The sequence below is a fragment of the Protopterus annectens genome, chromosome 14.part0, assembly GCF_019279795.1.
Source record: "Protopterus annectens isolate FY-2018-M chromosome 14.part0, PAN1.0, whole genome shotgun sequence".
NCBI classification, from domain to species: domain Eukaryota; kingdom Metazoa; phylum Chordata; order Ceratodontiformes; family Protopteridae; genus Protopterus; species Protopterus annectens.
Genome location: NC_056748.1, coordinates 1,038,032,322 through 1,038,054,821, shown reverse-complemented (window position 1 = coordinate 1,038,054,821; position 22,500 = coordinate 1,038,032,322). Strand labels below are relative to the sequence as shown.

The 22,500-nt window shown below is 43.2% G+C and overlaps 1 protein-coding gene across 2 annotated transcripts in view; it reads left to right on the top strand.

Moving 5' to 3' along the window:
* ZMYM3 (zinc finger MYM-type containing 3) overlaps positions 1-22,500 on the top strand; it is a 3,891,108-nt gene that overhangs the window by 3,439,344 nt on the left and 429,264 nt on the right. For both annotated transcript variants that reach the window (XM_044056844.1, XM_044056843.1), the window contains exon 23: positions 7,224-7,478. In XM_044056844.1, coding sequence (XP_043912779.1) covers positions 7,224-7,478 — 255 coding nt within the window. The remainder of the gene's footprint in view (positions 1-7,223; positions 7,479-22,500) is intronic.

The following is a 22,500-nucleotide window of genomic DNA, read 5'->3' as shown; positions in this document are numbered from 1 at the left end:
TACTTTAACTTATTGACAGTCACCATTATGTGGGATACCCCACCTTTCTGCCTACTGTTAGTGCATTTCACAGGGAGTAAGTGAGGCACAGGTAACATTTTTTTGCAAATCTGGGACATCCCTGTAAATCAGTCACAGTTGGGAAGTCTGGCCTCATACCTATTCAAATATGGCGGTGTTTATCCTGCTCTGATACTGTGTGGGGTTTATAAGGTGCTACTGTAACATTATTACCTCCTTGCATGGCTGTTTCTCTTATCACACTAATGTAATGCAATTCCACAAGAATTGCCAGTAAGGATTCAGGGAACAAGCTTTGTGTAATGGCCTTCCTATATTCCCTTTACATTCACTCGTATTTCATGATATATTTCTTTCAGCACCAACTTCTTGTATATCTGCTGTGGCTCAGTGGTAATTCATGCAGACTAGTGTTTCCAAGGTCCGGGGTTCGAGACTGACAGGGGTATTTTATTTTGCTGATGAGCAGACTACAGGCCTTGTCATACAGAGTGACTAAGGCACTTTTAAGCAGTTGTAAGCGGGTTTGCGCGATGCTAACACATGCGCACACTCGCTTAGCTGAGCGCACCCTCGCTTAGCTTAGCGCACACCCGCTGACCACTGCTTAAAAGTGCTTACTCCCGCTAACACCCTCGCTAATTTCTTTTAAAGAAAAGAAAGTGGGGAGATAGGAAAGTGGTGAAAAAGGGGGCACAAAGAGGGTAAGACAGTAGGAAAACAAGCTTGGGATGTGCAGGAAGGATGTAGGGAAGGCCCATAGATGCCCATTTCTTTATCAGCAACAGCTGTGCATATGTGTGAAATTTGGTGTGAAATTTGAAATCTTCCATCCCTGAGAGAGGGGTGAGGACAACAAAATATGTTGTACTGCCAATTAGAATTAGCAGTTTACATGTCCAGTGGACATGTGTGCGAATTGGGCAACTATGTATGGGGCGTAATTTTTTTGTGGGAACAGAGTGCCCTTCTTTTATTTTTTTTTTCAGGTGAGAGTGGAATGTGAGGTACAGGAAGTAGGTATATTTGGGGAGGTAGGTTGGGGAGGTTAACAGACAAGACAAACAAGACGCATACAGGGGAGGAGTATGACACGTGGGGGGTAAACACAAATGACGGGGACGGATGTTTGGATATCGCAAGCCCATGAGCCCACAGATGGCAACAGTGGAACTGAAATCCCCACCCATAGGCAGTTACCACTGCACCTTCACAGCCCAGGCCTGCGCTGTGCTGGGGGCTGGATAGGACGGACAGGCACACCCGTGAGTTGCGCCACCCTCACCTCAAGCTGACGTAGGGGATCAGTCACAGAACGCCTGATCTCACTACGCACCACAGACCGGACCCTATGGAGGGTGAGTGGAGGCTCTCCTCCAGCCACGCTTGCAGAGGGGGGACAAGCCCCATCCCCTGTAGCGCTTCAACCCGAAGGTGGCACAGGGCCACCGGAGGAGGTCCCGGCCTGGGCACTGGTGCCAGGTGCACTCGCCAGCTGAGGTGGGAGAGGTGGGTCTGCTGGGACCCGCCTTCCCTGTTGTCCTATGTTTAGCAGTATTTTATGGCATTTTGGGTTAGTAACAAACGCCACCATTCAAAATAAGTTGTAACAGCATGTATCAGTATTCCCATTAACCAAACACCCATGAATTCCGAACATTGAGCTGCAAGCATAACACATGCATATTTAGAACAACAGTGCACATTCCTACAGCATGCAGGGTTGATTGGTGGCAACAGGCCATAAGGTTTGGATATGTGAATGGGGCACATGCATCAACGTACATGCATGTCCATGGGAATTAATTGTGAATACACATACCCGGTTTGGTGTGGAATGGCATCATTTGTGAAAATAGGTTAAGGTGGAGAAATTTTACATTAACAACTTAAACTACCTATACATATACTGTAAATTCCTAGTAGATGCAGATATATATCCCCTACATGTATTAGTACAGTTTCCTGTATGTAATCTTAGGAATGTTGATGATGGGGATGTTACTGCTACATTAATATACTTTCCATTTTTATTCATATATATTCATATCTGGCTGTGTTCAAGTACATCATCCTGCTACATTTGATTTATATGGGTCTAGACAACTGTGGATGTTCAGCATTTCATACAACCGTACTATTTCCATAATGCAAGGGTACAGCAACATATACAATTTGTGGGACGGACACAGTCCGTGTTCTGTATTTTATTTAACACATTACACTCTTTGGTTGTGGCTGTCTCATTAATTTCATAATGTAGTGACTGCAGTATACCTTTATTTCAGACTTATTACAGCTTTCTTGGTAGCTTCAAACTGTCTTTCTCACACACTCTCAATTATTTTATATTTACATTTCAGACCGGTACTTAATTCTAGGCTTTATTAACATTTATTACTGGTTTACAACAACCCTTTCCAGCTGACTCACTTATTTCATATGGCAGAATTTACAAGGATGTATTTGACACTTGTCTATCCTTTGTTGATAGATTACCACTAATTTTCTGGCTGCAGCAGTTATCTGATATTACAATACAGGTGGAAACTTCTCTTTGAGACTTGTTTAATCTTTATTACTGGATTGCATTACACTATTTTCCAGGCTGCATCACTTATCTAATCTTACAATACTAGCAGAATCTTTCTTCTAGGCTTATTTGACCTTTATTAATGGGTTACAACACTGAACTCTTTTACAATCTGTCGCACTTATATTCTATGACAATACCAGCTAAATAATTACTAACCTGCCTGATGGCGCAACCTCAGCAGCCTATCAGCATAGGCTCGCTGATTCGCGGAACGAACACCTGCAGCTGTAATATAAAGGAAGTAATATTGGAACATACGTCTCCATACTATAGGCTAGGGTAGCATTTCTTACATACTTAATTACATGGATACTTACTCAGTAGTGGGGCGTTGGGCATTTGGCGGGCCTCCTGGATCCAACGGTTCAGTTGGTCCTCCTTCCGTCGCTTCAGGTCCGCATGGTGGTGACGGACCTGTTCACCAGTCCTCGGAATGCCTGTGGCACTGGTGAGATCATGTGCCAACCGGTTCCACTCCTGTGCCTTGTACGCACCCCAGTGAACCTGGCCTTGCATGAGTTGTGCTTCATGATCATGGACTAGGAGCCAAACCATATATTTTGACTCCTCAACACCCCACCTTTGTGCTCTAAAGCGACTTCCCTCTCCTGCACCTGCCATCCTGACTGCAAATGGGTACCACAATCAGTTATGCTATGAATTCCCGCCTATGGGGCTTATATATGCCGGTTTTCCCGCACTTATCTGTGATTGGCCGTTTTGGATATTTATCAGCTTAAAAAAACCTGCTTTGTCATTCTTCTATTTCCATTCATTCCTATATATATGCTAATACTGCATTTCTCAGTACAACTGTCATGGCTTAGTGGGTCAGTACTTTGACTATGGTGCACAGTATCCCAGGTTCGACCCTGGGCATTGCTTTTTTATTTTACTATTGTCTAGACAGGCTAGGAGGTGTGTTTGTGTAAAGGCAGCTTTGATACAGCTTGCCCAGTGTTGCCCGCTGGTAAGCTGGTTGGCGCGCTGCGCAGCTCTGCGCAAACTGCTTACGCTGGGTAACGCGTTATTTAGCTATGAGCACTCATATTATGTTGGGTAAAGCACTGCTCAACTCTCGGCACTCATATTAAACCTGTTAAACTGCTGCTCACCTGCGGGCACTCATATTAAGCTTGTTAAAGCGCTGCTCACCTATGGGCACTCATATTAAGCTTGTTAAAGCGCTGCTCACCTACGGGCACCCATATTCAGCTTGCTAAAGCCTTGCTAAGCTATGGGCAATTATGATCCTTTTTTTATATTTTATTATGTCGGATTTCTTCAAAAATACATGGCCCATTTCATTACATTTTACTTAAATTATAGTTTTATATATATATATATATATATATATATATATATATATATATGTGTGTGTGTGTGTGTGAGGGGATTGTTTCATGCTTATTTAAATAAAAATGGAAAATGATGTTGTGGGGGCTCGAACTGTGATTACCTCCTCTTTGGCCAACATCTCTACTGCTACGCTATTGCTACTTGGCTTACTCTGCATATTTAGATCTTATATGCTTTTCAATGTCTGCTAACTGTGGCTGAGCGGAGGGCATACCCACGCAAACGAGCGCAACTAGGGGCAAACATTTTGGAAATTATAAAAAAAAAAAAAACTGCTATTTTTACGTTTTACATTACAGTTGGGTTTATAGTCTGTGAGGGCATGTGGTGTTGTGTTCCTTGACATTTCCACGGACTTGCTCGTGGGTGTTTACTTTCAGGACTCTGACTCTTCTTGGGGCATGTCCCTTTGCAGAACTCAGCATTCGGACACGCCCCCTACTTTCCTACACGGACCGTGTTAGCCTAGGGTATGATTCAGCATGCCCTCATGAATATGCATGGCATGCTGACGTCATACCGTTAGACTGCAGCCTCCTTGTAAGACATATTAACTCTTACACGGAGGTTTCGTGAATCCGGCCCACAGTTTCCTTATGGACAAATCCCACTTATACCTAAGGTAGTGTCATTCTAATATCAGTCAGACTATTAATTTACCAGTATTCTTTCCCAGTTTTCTGAACAAAAGAGAATACTGTTTGCATTTGTTAGATGTTCACAGACAATTACGTTTTATCTACACAGAAGCAAAGATGCAAGAAAATATGACCAACTAACTATTTGCTGTTCAAGTGCAAGGTCTTGTAAACCAGTCAGTCAACAATGTGACCTTGGTCAGATGACTCAAGGATTGTAGATCCTTTATCTATGACAAGAAGAAAATTGATTTGCCTAGGCCTGTTAAGGCACTTTCTACAAGATATGTAGCCACTTCAGCAGGTTTCCAATGTAGAGCTTCAATGGGTGAGTTATGTGCAGCAGCAACTTGGGCTTCTCTCCATACCTTTATTACTGATTACAAACTGGATTTGGGCTCTAGGGGAAGAACATCCTTTGTTTCAGTGGTGCTCAGGAATGTCCTTCTGTGAGTCCTCCCAAGGTGTAAGGTAGTTGGGTACACTGCCCCATATGTCAAGAATAAAATGAAAATTGACAACATCAAATAAAGAAGTTATGTACTTACCATAATGTTCCATCTCTGTTATCCATTTTCATTTATCCTTGACTCCCCTTCCTCCATCCACTGGCCTTGAAGACTCTTTGGTGGAATGGATAATGTACATATAACTTATTGTAATCATTAAGGCATAGCAGGTATGGCTTCCATTGAGGCTTCCTTATCTTTGATTTTTATATCTAATCTGCAAACTCGAACTGAAAATTGGGAGAGAAGGATTGCAAGTAGAGGTGAAGCTCAAGAGATTTTGGTCCATGCAAGCTGTAGTAAAGGCTGATTCAGTTCCGATATTGGATCCGAATCCCATGTGTCAAGGATAAATGAAAATGGATAACACAGATGGAATGTTATGATAAGTACATTAACTTCTTTTTTATAAAGACTTATCTTCAGAGCTTACTAAAAGCTAATCCCCTTTTAAAACCACATCTTTTTTTAATTTCCTTAAAATGAAGTCTCCCCCTTATAAAAGACTTTGTTGAAAGCACAGCTTCTTTTAATGCTGCTTCTACAAATGTAGGTATAGGTTCTAACCCGAGTTTTTAGTTGAAACAGTAGGTCTCATAGGGAGAGCTATACTCTCTTGAGTGTGTTTTTTGGATACCAAAAATACCCCTAAAATTGGATCAGGGGCTGCAAAAAAATTGTACATTTTGTTACTAATAACTCCTTGCACCAAATTATCATACAACCAACTTTTAATCTTTCTATAAAATTTCAAAGTATTATATTTGCTTGCCTGTATAAAAATACAAATCATTTAATATTTAAACATCCTATTTTCATATACATAACAATTCATAAGAACTATTGCCCATCCTTTTTCTTCCTTCAATATATGTATATTACAATCTTTAGAGTGGGTGCATAAAGCTGCCCTCTCCACTTTCTGCAGGTTTAAAAATCTTCCCCTAGTTTTACTCTCCAGTAATTTCGTAATATTTATCTCTCAACTTTTTTCGAAGTTAGCAATAGTCTGGTGCAAGGATGGATTATACAAACTAGTTTTAATTTCATTAGTCAGCTTGTTAAACCATTATTTCCTGTTCAGATCACCGATGAACATTTGATGTTTCTTCATCTTATTGACATCTCAAAAAGTGTTGCTCAGTTACAGTATCGTAATTTCATTTTCCCCTCCTGTACGGGCAAAGAAAATGCAGCAGTTTTTCTTAGGAAAAAACATTGAGACATTTGCCATTTTTAGCCCAACACCCCCAAAGAAATCCACAAGAGGGTGCTTTTTCAAAATAAAGGGGAACAGATTGTGACTGATTGTAGCTTGGTTCTAACACTAAATGCAGCTGGACTTAATACGACTTTTATTCTGCTGCAGTGTGACCTTCGATTGTGAAGAATACTGTACCCAGCATAAATGTTGTGCACTTACTAACTTAATCACACTTGGAAGGCCAGTGTTTTTCTCAAACTTCATGTACTCGTCCATTATTTTTCACAATCACTCATCGTTGCTTTAAAAACATGTTTCTTGAAGCTTAGCACAATGCAACAGCCCAAATTTTTTTTCTGTTATTAGCATCAGAATGCAAGTATCTTGCATTTTACATAATCATGCAAGTTGTCAGCATGAGTCATTGATAAGTAAGTATAAAGCTTTAGTGGGGGATTACATGGAACATAATATAGAAGTTTTTTTTTCACAACATCCTGCTGTTCTCCTTTTGATGTCAGTGTGCATATGCCATCTTTTTCTATATAGTGCATATGCCATCTTTTGCTATATATCTGTCTGCCCTGTCCATAGGGGATGGACCAGAAGTTACTGCAGACCTAGAACTAAATTTCAGTTGCCTTTTTATTTAGGTCTGTCATGTTGATTTCATTCTGCACCTCCACATTGTATCAGGAACCTGTTTTTAGTTTCTAACATGTATATACAATTCTCCTTTTGTTTGTATACTTTTGGCTATCCCATCAGTTAGAGTTCATGCTCTCTAGTGTGGTGTCAGGGGTTGTACTTTGTACATACTGACTGATACTAAGTAGTAGATTTGCCTGTATTTTCTGCTTTTCCATTTATGATTTGATATTCTTTCTGTACTGCAGGTATGATATTCTCCCGGGTGGAGGAAGAACACTTGTGGGAGTGCAAACAGCTTGGAGTCTACTCACCATTTGTCTTGCTCAACACCCTTATGTTTTTCAACACCAAGTACTTTGGGATACGCAGTATAGAGGAACACATGCAACTCTCTTTCAGCAGTGTAGTCCGACAATCTAGGAAATGTACAACACCACGAGGAACCACCAAAGTTGTCAGTATTCGATATTGTCCTCCTGTACGGCATAAAAAGAGCAAAGGTAAGAAATCTTAGTGCTACTAAAGAACAGCGGACAGGTTGTGAGGGACAGAGGTCATGTAATATGCTTTGTGGAGAAATCATTGCCACATTCATGGCACATCTCTGAATTTGTTCTTAATGTTTACCTCTGTGTTTTATTCACAAGCTTCATTTTCATTTGCTCTGTGTTTATGACACTTGCATTAGCAGTACATTATATTGCCATGTTCTTAATGGTGTCCCAGGGCACTAACTTTTGGTTGTAATCTGTGTACAGCTTTTACAGGTACATACTGTTTTTGCAGAAAAGTTTAAACACATTGATAGTTTTCCATTTTTATGATGAATTACTGATCCCCCCCCAAGTGTACCAGGGGACTCTGCCTTCTTTTCTTTCCAAAGCTAATAATGTTGTTCCCTGTGGTTTATGACATGCAGTAAAGAATACCATATTTTATTTGCCCATTTATTTCTTCTCTTTTGGGAGCCACCGTCATCTTGTAAAACAACTAGGGATACCCATTTTCTTTTCAGCTGCAGGCTTAAGAAAACTAGTTAGGTGTCTCATCATTCACTGCGCAGTAACTGTAATAAATTGAACATTTTCTGAAGTGATGAAAACATCTTGTTGTCATCACCAGCACCCATCATGCGCACTGAGATACAGTGTTTTAAGTATATAATGTCATCTTATAGCTCATGACAACTGCTTAGCATCAGTATCTGAATATTGCAGTTCCATTTGTGTTAAGTACCTCATTTAAGGAAAAAACTGCTTTTTCTCACTCATGTACAGGAAACACTTGTGTGTCATTATCATCACCCTTGATTGTCTTACTGCCAAACATCTTTAACCTAAAAAAGGCATGCCCAGTCACAGTCATGGTCTTCCACAGAGAATATCTTTACATTTCTGAGACAGGATGGATAATGGGATAAGCATTAAAATGCAACTCAGGGGTCTGTTTGGCTTCTTTGTATTTCAGTGGCCAGAATTATACATATTTTATTTTACTTTATTTGTTTTCTGAGGAAGAGTGCTAATCTAGTTGTATATTATTTTCAGGCCAGCCTTTTCGATATGAACATTGGAGAATTCTGACAAAATGTATAGTTCTACAACTGAAATAGTTTAAAAGATGTACAGTAAGTTTACTGCAATGTATCCAAGTCACAGTAACTGATGGTACCATAAGTTGTTAATACAAAATGGAAATGCTTATATAGAGGAAATACTTGCAATTGGACTGTATGAACAAACAATATTTATAAATTGTTAAAATATGCAAAGAAAAGAATAATAATTTGTGTTAATCCTATGCTGTCAGTTTAGTTTAGATGAAACATATAGCTTCTCGACACCTGAACAAGTACAAATTGGATGTTTACATCCCTTCTGTTGAAGTCCCCTGCCACTGTTTATTTTATTTTATTTTATTTTTTTTATAGGAAATAACTGTCAGGGCAGTTTCTAAATGTGCACCCATACTTGTCAGCCTCTTAGTGGAAGAAATCTGAACAAAGCCTGACAAAATGGGGGAACAAAGGCCCAAAAATAGAGAGAGTTTTTAAATGTCTCTTATAAACTTAGAAAGCAGTTAGAGTAACAAGGTTTGTGTTAACATATATTTTCTGAAAGATTTGAAGTCTGAAATGCAAACATATGCTTATTTAGTGACTTCAATCCTCAGATCATCCCAGTGATTTGCCAGAAAACCACAAGTTTTATGAGGAATAGACTTAAAATATGAGGCAAAAATCTGGACAGTTGAGAGGTATGTGTGCACCATCAGTTATTCATTTCATGTGATGTTGTCATTTTCATTCAATCTTCAACTGATGGTTCTCTGATTCAATTTAGGTCTGACTCTGCCACTTCTAAAAGATCTTTGGATCCAAACTCCTGAGCTCCTTCCTTTACCCATAATAACCTGCCAATCTAACATACCTTAGATCATATTTGTTGCCATTTAACTGCTGATGCAGATCCTCTAGCTGTTGAGCTTTTGTGGGTTTTTTTTCCAGTTAAATATTGAGTTTTTGCTATTTTTTTTCTACTATCCACTTTTCACCTACCTTCCTTGATTACCTTTTACCTTTCTATTTATTTTTCTGAGCAGTTGTTAGAGATTGTTCAGTACTTATTAGTACCATTGCTGGTACTTTATTTAAAATTCTCTTCTTCTGTACTCTATAGAGTTTCTCTTGCTTACTGTTGTTTTCTATTCTTATTAGTTAAAAAAAAAAAGTAGACTAATTGTGGTTCTATTACTTCCTTAACTTAGGCCAGTATGAGTGACAAACTTACCAGCTTTAAAAACATGCATTACCTGTGAGCATAAAATGTCAAACGTGGATGCCCACAGGGAATGCCTATACTGTTTAGGAACCACACATTTAGATGAGGACTGCAACATTTGCTCTGGTTTTAACTCCAGAGCTTTCACAGAAGGAACCAGCTGGTTTTGAAGGGCCTTCTCCCTTCCACTACTACTACTGCTTCAGCTGGGGCTCAAACCCCCTCAAAGATATCTAATAAGGGAAAGCCCGACTTGGCTCCCAAAGATAAAGGATCTCATAAGAGGTCACCAGATCCCACGTCATCTTAGGCTCCTTCCTCGGAGCCTCCTGCTAAAAATTAAAAAAAAAAGTCAGATTTCAACCACCTTGGATCCATCTACTTCAAAAATCAAAATCACCTTGGATCCGATCACCTCTTCCTCTTTTGGGTACGGTCACATCTCAGCTCCCTTCACCATTCTTGGAGCAATCCTTCCCATAAACATTTAAGGCCTCTGCCCTCCACCTTTACATACATCTTCCAGTTGTTTATCCAAGGCTGGCATGGGTAGGATGATGAGAAAATTCCTCAGAGCTCAGATCCAAATAGTGATACTCCCGGCTTCATCTCCCATCAGATCTGTGAGCCAACCTATGACTACTTCCCCTTTGGTCTCTTCTGCTCCAATCTGACCTAATGTTTCGGAGCTCTCAGATCCAAGACCACTGGGGGTGTACTCTTTAGATCTAAAGACAGTCTGTTCTTCCACTCTGGTTGCTTCCCTGAATCATATGACTTTGAGCTTTTCAGAGCCATTGGAGACTCCGAGCCGAAGTGTCTGCACCGGAACCAGGGGACTAGAGTCGACTCTAAAGCTGTCTGAGCCATCCCTGCCCTTCAGGGCATCAGCTATGGACAACGTGGGCTCGACTCTTTCCTGTTGTGGAGTGCTTCTGGGGTTGCAGGAGCTGACAGTTTGGGAAATAGCTCCTTTGACGTTGACTTCGGGGGGGTCTATATTACTTAGTCGGAAGGTAAAAAGAGCCAACGCTCTTTTATCGAACACTGAAACGTGAAACCACTAAATATCAAAGACACGGAACAGCGATTATTTTTTTTTTCCCAGGGAAAAATCAGTGAGCCTTTTTTGGGAATTTGCCATTTGTCCCGTATGGTAAGATCTCAGAGTTGGTATATTTAAGTAGGGGAGGGTGGTAGGGGGCATCGGAGAGTGTGGTGGGTGAAGCCCCACACTTTATTTTGTGGTTTTATTTTATTTTTTTATTTTTTGGCGAAGCAACAATTTTTTTCCCCTGGGGAAAAAAATCTCTGTTCCGTGTCTTCAATATTTTGTGGTTTTGCCTTTCAGTGTTTGATAAAAGAGCGTTTGTTCTTTTTATTTTTAGACTACATAATATAGAAGCGACTTCGGTTCCCCCCAGGCACTGTGCCTTTGGGATTGTGGAGAGAGAGCTTTCTCATTACCTAGAGAAAAGACATCCTTACCCCCTCAGCTGAGGCTTCTCCTCCGGTTCTTTGCTCTGAGCCTCGTCCTTCCATTCAGACAGCCAACCCTTACAGGTCTCCAGTCAGTCTCTTATAACTCCCCCATCTCTTCTGATACCTCTCCAGACCCCCCTGAAGAGATCCCGCAAAAGAGAAAGTGTAAAAGACAATACCTAGATTTCCCACAGGAATCTCTAATGGCGGACACAGATTTCGATGGGGGGGGTCCACTAAATCTCCACCTGAAGATGTCTCATTTGGCGACATTTTGGAGCTCTTAAAACAGAAAAGTGGTTAGTCTTCCGATACCCCCTCCCCACAAGGGGAATCACTGTTTCTCGAAGCTTTCTAGTCTGGCCCAGCTACGTCTTTGGTGACATCTCTGACTGACGATTGTTTCTGTCCAGACGTGGAAGGAACTGGACACCATGGAGCCCTTTCCTAAATGTCCAGACAAAATTTTAGCCCCTCCCAAGGACAGGACACAGTGGATCAAGGAGATCCAAGTTGATGCCGTGGTTGTGGCAGCAGACACCAAAAAAGGGTTTGCAGAGTAGAGCTCTTCTGACCATCCCTCTAACAGGGAGTCCAGGGCCTTGGACAAATTTCTTAAGCGCATGTATGCTTCAGTGACGTTTGCTGTGCAGTTGTTGAAATACCTGGCATATTTTAGAAAATTACAAACACATTTGATTAAACAACTCTCCAAATCTCTTTCTGTGTCATTGTCTGCCAAGGATCGAATTAGAGTCTACTCACAAATGGCCACCCTTCAGTCAGTATCTAATGTGTCCATGAGGCTGATCTCCCAAGTAAAGAAAAGTTCCTCTCTGGCAATGGGTTCAGACTAGCCCTTATGAGACTTGCCTGAATGCTGCTTTGTGACTTTGTGGAGCCCTTTAAGTCTTCATTCATCAATGTTGCTGTTAACAGATCTTCCTTATTTGGCCTTAAAGTGAAGGACAAGCTCTCTAGAGGTGAGCAAGAAGGACAGACCGTGTCTGCTATAGGGATATGTTTTTCTATCCCGCAAATATCCTTTTCCTGAAATCAACGAGGAGGTAGGAAGATGTGGTTCCGTAAATCCCAGGGTCCTTTTCAAGAATCACAAGGAGCTAGTTCTCTCCGGGACAGAGGAGGAACTCAATTGGAAGACACCACCTCAGCGGCAGAGGTGGCCCGCAGAATCAGGGCTTCTGGGACTCCTTCTCAGACAAACCCTATTAAAGCTCCTGAAACCCAACTGCTGCCCTCTGGAGACAGTCGGGGGGAGCCTGTCTCTGCACAAAAGAGCCTGGTTATCCATAACAAAAGATTCCTGGGTGCAGAGAATTATATCCAAAGGTTTTATCATACCATTTTCCCAAATTCCTCCAACAAGAATAAAGAGAATCCCCGATGTTCCACCTAGTCAGAGGGAAGCAGCAGCATTAGAAATAGAAAAGCTGCTAGAAAAAAAGTCATCCAGAAGTCCGCCCAGGCCAAAATGTGTCTGCAACCTAGTTACAATTCTTCTTCGTAGTGCCAAAGAAGATGGGACTTGAGACCCATCCTGGATCTCAGCAAACTATGCCAGTTAGTGCAGTATGATGTATTTTTTCTGTATGTATTTCTCCATTGTATAATATGTTAAATTCATGTTCTGTGTTACTGTGTGTTTGTATGTGTTGCTTTTGTCCCTGTGCCTCTGCTGGAAATGGGCACCTACCCAGTCAGACTTTCCCGGTAAACAAATGTAAAATAAATAAATGAAATATTCAAGGTTCCATATGGTCACGATTCAGTCCATTCTACCTCTGCTGGGAAAGGATGGATTGGATGTGCTCAACAATTCTTCAAGATGCATATTGTCACATAAAAATGTACAGGCGTGCCAGGAGATATCTGTGCTTCCAGCTGGGAGCCAGTCATTACCAGTTCAGAGCACTACCCTTTGGTCTCGCCACAGCCTTCAGGGTTTTCATTAAATGCATGGCAGTGGTAGCAACTTACTTGAGACTCTTGGGATTACAAAGGTTTCCATACCTAGACGACTAGCTGCTAACTGCCCCAACCAGGCATTTTCTCATGAATGCAAGGAATGACTTGCTCCAGTTGTGCCTCCATCTAGGCATCATGATTAAGCGCCCAGACTATCTCCCTTTCTAAATACATTTTATTACCATAGCATAGTCTCTATTTCCCCATCTTCTGTTCTCTTTCCCCCTAAAGTTTTACTCATATAGCCCTCTTCTTCTGCCTCACTTTAAGTTTACAATCGCTTCTCAAAGTTGTTTTGTCAGCATCTAGTGCATAAATACATTACAAACTTGTCTTTTCAAACTTACTTGTTGATTTTATTTTTTTTAGTGGCTGCTTACTAGTGCTTACGTCCAACCCGCTCCATTCACCCTCGCTACACACGGGCTCAAGTTGGCTGCCCTACCCTACCCCTATTCTCACACACCACCACTTTCCCTAAATTTATACCCAATGGCCACATCTCCTACCTAAAACTAACCAATAATGTTAAGTTGTCTATCTCGCCTTCATTCTTGCTGGATGGGTTCAGACTCGGCCAATACTAAAGCTCGAGAGCTAATTCCACTGGCTCGAGGCTCCCCCATATCCCACAATGCTAGGCGGTAACTCCTCAGATCTCGTTTGCCGCTTAGCTGACGAGGTGCTTTTCCAACCGGCTCTGCAGGTTAGTTAATTTTCTAGAGTTCTAGTAAAAATTAGACCCCCTTTAAGTTAGTTTTCCATAGTATTTTAGTTAGTTACTTAGTTTTTTAACACTCCCTTACAAATATCTTCCCTTTTCCAAAAATTTTTTCCAAGGGTTTTTCCCTTAGGCCTTAGGCCCCTTCTCACCCCTCCTAGTAGTTGGAGTGAGTGTGTTTTTTTTTTCTGTCAGGATCTTTGTTAATTTTAGTTAGTTTAATTTAATTTTTAGTGTAATCTGTGTGTTTGTGTGAGTGATTGCACTAGTGTTGTCACTTTAGATATGTCTAAAGATTCGAAGGTCTCAGGCTTTAAGAAGTGTGACTCGTGCTGTCAGAAGATGTCTCTGACAGATGGTCACACTTCTTGTGTGTATTGCCTGGGACCTTTACACCTGCAGGACTCTTGTGCTGTCTGTCATGGTTTCAGCCCTAGAGTCCTGCAGGAACGTAAAAACAAATTGATCTTGAGGGGCTTATTGAAGCCCGAGGGTCCCCCGACCCAGTCTCTGTCGGGGAAACCTTCTAAGCCCTCCAGGCAGTCGGCTCCAGTGTCTGAGCCGTCCTCCGGAGGTTCAAAGACCGTTCATACGGTTCAGACATCGGCTCCGACCGGAGCCGATGATCCTAGACCTGCCACACACACCGTGTCCTCGGCTCAGGCCGGAGCCGAGACACACAAGTCGAAATCGGTTCCGATACCCTTGTCGGAACCAACTACTAGGAAGAGATCCAGGTCTCCTTCTATCGGCTCCGTTCATTCGGCTCCAGCATCACCGCTCTTGTCTGAACGGAGCCATAGGTCACACTCCTCTAGGTCTTCTAGACTTTCGGACCATGATTTGCAGAGGGTGGTGAGTCGACTTCTTAAGTCCGAGGCACTGGCTGAGATGTTACACAGCCCAACTCAACAGTCGATGGCTACCCCTGTTCCACTAGATATTCCTCCTCCGACTCTCTTGCGTTCGGAGCCGCTACTGCTCGGAGCCAAGACTGTGGGAGTGTCGGAACCGATACCTTTCCCTTCGGCGCCGTCGTCTGCTCCGATTTCCTCCTTCGAGGGATCTCGGCGCCGGACTTCCCTCGTCAGCTCCAAGGGGGCGAGTGGCATCGGACCCTTGTCCGACCCCGCTCTCCCTCTCGGTGCTTCGGCGCTGGTTAGTTCGGCTCCGACATCGGCTTCGGAGCCATCCTTGTCGGTGCCGGGGGAGGTTTTTGGCTCTTCGGAGCGGAGACCTCTGGCCCTGCCTGACAGGGGTGCCTTTGAGGTCATGCGGGGCGTGTTAGAACCTGGTTCTACTCCACAGTCGGCTCCATCAGCCCCTCCCTCCACAGTGCCTGCGGTGATTTCTTCTCACCCCCTTGCTTCGGACCGCAGAGAATCTGCGCCTCAAGTATCCCCAGTGGGAATTTCCTCCCCTTCCGAGGTCTCTCCTGACCTTGCAGGAGAACCCCCTAGGAAGAGACAGTGCAAGAGGAAGCACATTGACTCCCCCGAGTCTGTCACCTCTGACACTGATTTGGAGGATTCTGAGGGTTCCCCTCGTTCCCCCTCTGAAGATGTCTCCTTTGCAGACATACTCGAAATCTTGAAACAGAGGGGGAATTGGCCAGCCCTTAACCCTTCAGAGGACGAATCAGTGTACCTTGAAGCATTTGATTCTCGACCTTCCACCTCCTGGGTGTCCCCTCCCTTTGACCCCCTCATGGAAGTGGTGGCGAGGAAGGCTTGGGCAGCTCCTGACTCGGTGGAACCCACCCCTAGGAGGCCAGCCAAATTTATCACTGCCCCCCAAAGACAAGGAGTTTTTGTCCAAAGGTGTCTCTGTGGATGCCATGGTGGTGGCTGCAGCCACCAAGAAGGAACTAGCGGATCCTTCGGTACTTGTTCATCCTCCTAATAAGGAATCTAGGACCATGGACAGGTACGGTAAGCGGATGTTCTCATCAGCGACCTTTTCTATGCGTTCGCTGAATTACCTGTGTCATTTCACTCGTCTCCTAAGGGACTTGCTCAAGGATATGAGTGAAGTGTTGAAGGACCCATCAGCTGTGGGGTTTCAAGATAGGATAAACTCCCAGCTGGTGACCCTTAACTCAGTAGTCAACTCCTCCATGCGCCTGATTTCGTATGGCTGATGGAGCGAGCAGGGCCGCAGGTACAGGGGTGGCCTTACGCCGCCATGCCTGGATGCGGCTATGTAGCTTTGCGGACCCTTTCAAGGCGTCCTTCACTAACTCCCCTTTTGATGGATCATCTCTCTTTGGTCCACAGGTGAAGGATACTCTGACAAGGTGCGAGGTAGAAGGTAAGACTCTTTCTGCCGTCGGAGTCCGTTTTTCTACCCCTTCTAGGCCTTACTCCAAGGGTCAGAAGGGTGGGAAGATGTGGTTCCACAAACAACCACAGGGAGTCTTACCGAACGCACAGAGTCATTTCCCCTCTAGAGGCAGAGGGGGGAACAATAATAATAGATGCCGTCCTAGAGGCAGAGGGGGCCCGCAGAATCAGGGTAGTCGAGAAATTTCCTCTGACAAACCCTTTCAGCACCCCTGAGGGGCTGCCCGACTGTCCACCTTCGGAGGCAGTCGGGGGAAGATTATCCCTGTACCCAAAAGCCTGGCTTTCCCTTACTCAAGACAAGTGGGTACAGTCTATCATATCCGAAGGCTACAGAATTCCATTCATTCACATCCCAAAACAATCCAGAAACTCCCTTCCAGACGTTACACCCAGTCAAAGGGAGCAAGCAGCACTAGAAATTTCAAAGCTGCTAGCAAAAAGAGCCATTCAACCAGTTCCAGCAGACCAACAAGGATCCGGAATCTACTCCAAATTCTTTTTGGTTCCAAAGAAGACAGGGGACTGGAGACCCATTTTGGATCTCAGCAACTTGAACAAGTTTGTCAAGAAAACAAAATTTCGGATGGTCATGCTGCAGTCCATTCTGCCCTTTCTGGGTCAGGACAACTGGATGTGCTCCATAGATCTCCAGGATGCGTACTATCACATCAAGATGAACAGACGATCCAGGAGATTTCTCCGCTTCAGGCTAGGAGCCAGTCATTTTCAGTTCAGGGCCCTGCCCTTTGGTCTCACTACAGCCCCCCCGAGTGTTCACCAAATGCATGGCAGTGGTCGCCGCTCATTTGAGGGGCCAGGGATTCCAGGTGTTTCTGTAGTTGGACGACTGGCTCCTGACTGCCACCACCAGGCATCTACTTCTCTTAGCCAGAGACTACACTTTACGAACCTGTCGGACTCTAGGCATCTCTGTAAATTATGAAAAGTCTGTCTTGTCGCCTTGTCAGTCTATTACCTTTATAGGCGCAAGATTAGACACGGTCAGTCTATCAGCCAGACTCACAGAACAAAGAGTAGCAGACATTCACAAGCAGGTTTTTCTTCTATTACGACACAACAGGGTCAAGGTCAGACTGGTGTTGAAAGTCCTAGGGATTATGGCGGCGGCTATACCTCTCCTCCCCTTAGCCCGCTTCCACATGAGGATTCTTCAGTGGATGCTTTTCACTCAGTGGTCATTTCAACTTTTGTCAATGTCCCACACTATCAGTATAACTCAGTCATGCAGGAATCATCTTTCCTGGTGGGTCACATCTCCCCAACTTCTTCTAGGGAGACCTTTCATTCCCCCACCCCCGGCTGCAATTCTGACAACAGACGCTTCCCTGATCGGGTGGAGGGGGCATTACCAGGGCAGGACAGTCCAGGGCACGTGGCAGCCGATCGAGTGCCACTTGCACATAAATGTTCTAGAGATGAGAGCAGTGCTTTTAGTGTTGCAAGCCCTTCAGGACTCTCTTCCCAAGGGAACTATAGCAATTCAGAAGGACAATATCTCCATAGTGTGGTACATCAACAAGCAAGGCGGGACCAAATCTTACCCCTTATGTCGAGAAGCACTCAGACTGTGGCAATGGGCGATCTCTTCTCAGCGTTTCCTGATAGCAACGCACATTCCCGGCAAGTCCAATGTGATAGCAGAAAGATTGAGCAGAGCAATTCTCATGCCTCACGAGTGGTCTCTGAAGAAATCAGTGTTGGAAGAAGTTTTTCGAACTTGGGGCCAACCTTGCTGCGATCTTTTTGCCACTCCCCAAAACAGCAAGTGTCCCGATTTCTTCACCCTCTTTCCCCTACCAGGTCATCCCATCAGAGACGCTCTAGTTCACAATTGGCCCCTGGGACTCCTGTATGCCTTTCCCCCCTTCCCACTGATACCTCAGCTAATTCGGAAAGCCATCGCTCTGAAGACCTCAATGATCCTCATTGCCCCTTATTGGCCTCGACAGGTTTGGTTTCCCTTTCTTCACCGTTACCTTTTGGTGCAACCATGGCATCTGGACCCAGTTCCAGATCTCTTGACCCATCAATCGGGTCAACTGCACCAATCCCTTTCTTCTCTGAACCTCACAGCGTGGTTCCTCCAATTCCAACCTTAGCCAGGCTTCCCTTAATATCTCACTCAGTTAGAGATATTTTGATAGCTTCTCATAAGTCTTCTACCCGGAAGATTTATAGCAGCAAATGGAAACGTTTCTCCTTCTGGGCAGCGTCGAGGGAAATAGATCCTTTTACTGCACCTATTCAGTCCATTCTGGAGTTCCTAGCTGAGCTTTTCCAAGCAGGCTCTTCTCCTTCTGCTATCAGAGTTCAATTGGTGGCTATATCTAATTTTCATGTGGGTGTGTCAGAGTCTACTATTATGTCTCACAAACTCTGTAAAGCCTTTTTGAAAGGAGTCTTTCTTCTTAAGCCCCCTATCAAGGATCCACCTCCTCCATGGGATCTGAACTTGGTTCTAGCATCATTGATTCTACCCCCTTTGAACCTGCGGCTTCATGTTCTATGAAGTTGTTGTCTTGGAAAACGCTTTTTCTAATAGCCATCACTTCAGCTAGAAGGGTATCGGAACTCCATGCTCTATACTGTCGTCCCCCGTATTTACTTTTTCACAGAGATAGAGTATCCTTGCGTACCAATCCATCTTTTTTGCCCAAAGTGTCCTCTCAAGCAAATCTGAATCAAACTATTGATCTTCCAGTTTTTTTCCCCAACTATGGCAACAGGTCAGAACAGAAACTGCACTGTTTAGATGTTCATCGCCAACTTAGGTATTATTTAGACAGGACTAAACAGTTTAGGAAATCAGACCAACTGCTTATTTCATATGCGGAAGGCAAGATGGGCCTTCCAGTCACTAAAGTGTCACTTTCTAGATGGCTTACTTCTACGATTACCTTTATTTATGAGATCAGGCACCAACAATTGCCCTCGAAGCCTAGAGCTCATTCTACTAGGGCCTTAGCCACATCCATAGCTTTTCAGGATAGGCTTCCTATTGATTCTATTTGCTCAGCAGCCACTTGGGCTTTCCCTCATACCTTCATTTCTCGTTACAAGTTGGACATAGCCTCCAGAGACCGTGCCAACTTTGGTTCCACTGTTCTCAAGAGTCTGTTCCAATAGGCCACCCGGGACAAGGTGCTAGGGACACGGTCCCATCCAGCAGGAATAAAGGCGAGATAGACAACTTAACATTAAGAAGTTATGTACCTACCATAACGTTCCATGTTAGTTGTCTTCTCGCCTTCTTTCTTGCGTCCCACCCTCCTTCCCCCTAGCCTGGACAGACCTAGAGGAGATTGTCTTGTGACCTTTCAATCCTTTTCCCCCACGCTCTACCACCTCTATATTTTTTCTCTGTTAGGTTTAGGACACCTCACAGTCAGCCTTATAGAGGTGGGTTACCTTTCTCCATGTTATGGAGTTTTTCTTGCTTGGCTTAGCTTTCAAACGAGATCTGAGGAGTTACCGCCTAGCATTGTGGGATATGGGGGAGCCTCGAGCCAGTGGAATTAGCTCTCGAGCTTTAGTATTGGCCGAATCGGAGCCGAGGATCGGCTCCATACCCATCCAGCAAGAAAGAAGGCGAGAAGAAGACAACTAACATGGAACGTTATGGTAGGTACATAACTTCTTATTTTACTCGCTTCCTGTTCTCCACTTCTTCCACTTAACATCATCCCCACCAATCAACATGGCTCTTAACCATACTATACTATTACTAGCCCTTCTAATACAACCCCCCTCAATCAATTCCAGATTAGTATTCACTAAACCCACATCTGGAACTACCTCCCTATATAACCCCATGTAATAGCTACTCAGAAATACATCCCAGCCTCTGTTATATAACTCCACTACTGTGCTCCAAAATATACATCCTCCCCACAAACTACTCTGTTCACAAATCAAGCTATACCCTCTCCATTTTACTGCACTTTATCATCTCCAAACTACCCACCCTTACTCATCGACCTTCATGCATTTTCTTGACATTAGTCCAATGTGATGACATCCATCCCAATCCCAGTACTTCTTCCACCAATTCCCCTATTGAACAGACCCTACAAAATGCTTTAAATCATTACACATAACTAACATAAACCATCAAAGTAGATGCAGCAAAACCTCTGACCTGCATGCCTGGCCTGGTTAGCTAATAATAAAACGGACATCCTAGCTACTACCTACACATGGTTAAAGCTTAGTATAAAAGACTGTGAATTCCTCCCTCCCAACTACAGGGTAATGAGGGTTGATAGAACCAACAAAAAAGGAGGTGGGGTTGCCATCCTGTTCCCTAATACTCTTTACATACTGCCATTTACTGGTCACATCCCACAATTCTCAAAAACTGAAATTTTGGTCTCCTTCCTAAAAATTAACAACTCTAAAAATCTCTATATTATAGTCCTATATATTCCTCGCAGTAATAGCATACATTTTCTAGAAAAAATATTATTTTGGGCTTCCCACACCATAAAAAATGAAATTATAATTCTAGGTGATGTGGACATTAATTGGTCAAATATTTCTTCAAAAACTCCATCCACCAATGTTAACCTGTTTTCATTACACTCAACTAATCTCCACCCCACTAGATATAGTAACAGAACCAATGAAGGGAACCATCTTAGACTAAGGTTACCATACTAAAAAACCACCGCAAGCAAAGTACTCTGTTAAAGGCTGTTGGCCGAGGCGCTAGAGTTTTATTTCATCACTGTTTTTCCAATAAATTCCTTCTGAGGAGTTGCTGGCTTGCTGTTTAAGGTTACCATACGTCTGGGTTTCCCCAGACACATCCTCTTTTTCAGGCTCCTGTCCGGGCTGTTTTTGAAAAGTCTGCGATTTGTCCGGGTTTTAAAACCTGGACAAATCGCAGAATTTTCAAAAAGCAGACATCCCTATTTTGAAGTTTTTTTCTCCACTTTCTTTGTTTTTTTGATTGGCTCGTATACCGGTGTATGAGCCAATCAAAAAACGGATCTCTGTTCAATGCAGAACTGCTTGATGTTCTGCATTGAACAGAAGAGGGTCCGCTGTGCGCATTTTTGATTGGCTCGTATACCGGTATATGAGCCAATCAAAAATCCCCAAACACAGACCTCCTTTTTTTTTTTTTTTTTTTTTTTTTTTGGGTCTGAAAGAGGATGAAAAAAAATATGTGCTGCTACCAGCACTTATTATTTCGTCCTCTTAGGTTGAAGAGCAAAAAAAAAGGTCTTTAGTTTTAGTCCTTTAAGAGTAAAGACCAAATTTTTTTTTTTTTTTTTTTTTTTTTGCTCTTGAACCTGAGAGGACAAAATAACTTTTTTCGTCCTCTTTCACATACAGAGAATTATGGTAACCCTATCTTAGACTGGATCCCAGTCTCAGATCCAATAAAAATATCATTAACTGGGACCCTCCCTAACTCTATAAGCGACCACCTTCCTGCCTTTGTTACCCAAGCCTATCCCCCTTTTACAAAAAAACATACGTCAAACATTTCAGGAACCTATCCAACTTCAACCACCACACGTTCAGCAATATCCTAAAAAGCATTAACTGGAATGACATAAAAACTCTCTCCCTAAATGGCGCCCTGAGCTATTTTAATAGTACCTTTCTAAAAATATTAGACAGCCTTGCACTCACCCAAACCAAAAAAACAAAACTAATCATGCTGTGCATGGTTAACTAAATCTCCTAAGGAAGTAATGATAGCTAGGGACAAAACTTGGAAGCTACGGCATAAACACAAGAACAACTCAGACTTATTAAAGTACAAGCAGCTTCATAATCAGATAAAACTTGTATCAAAGACAAGAAAGAATACTACTTGAAGCTCCCAAAAAACAACAAAAACAGCCCTAAAGAATTCTGGTACTCCTTTAGTTCTCTCCTTAACCCTGGCACAAAATGTAATCCTTGCCCCCACCCAGACAAAACACCATATCAAATAGCAAACATCTTCAACCCATACTTCATGGACACTGTAGCTAATATTACAGCCACATTCTCCCAGCCCGTCACCACGGTTAACTTCCCAAGCAATTCTCCTCTGCCTCAGCATATACAGCCCCAGTATCCTCTCTCTACTACACTCACACTAGGTCAAACTACTCCCTGTACTCCTACCCCCTCATCCACCCTTACAAACTTAGCTAAATCCAATTCCTTACCTGAATTCAAACTCTCT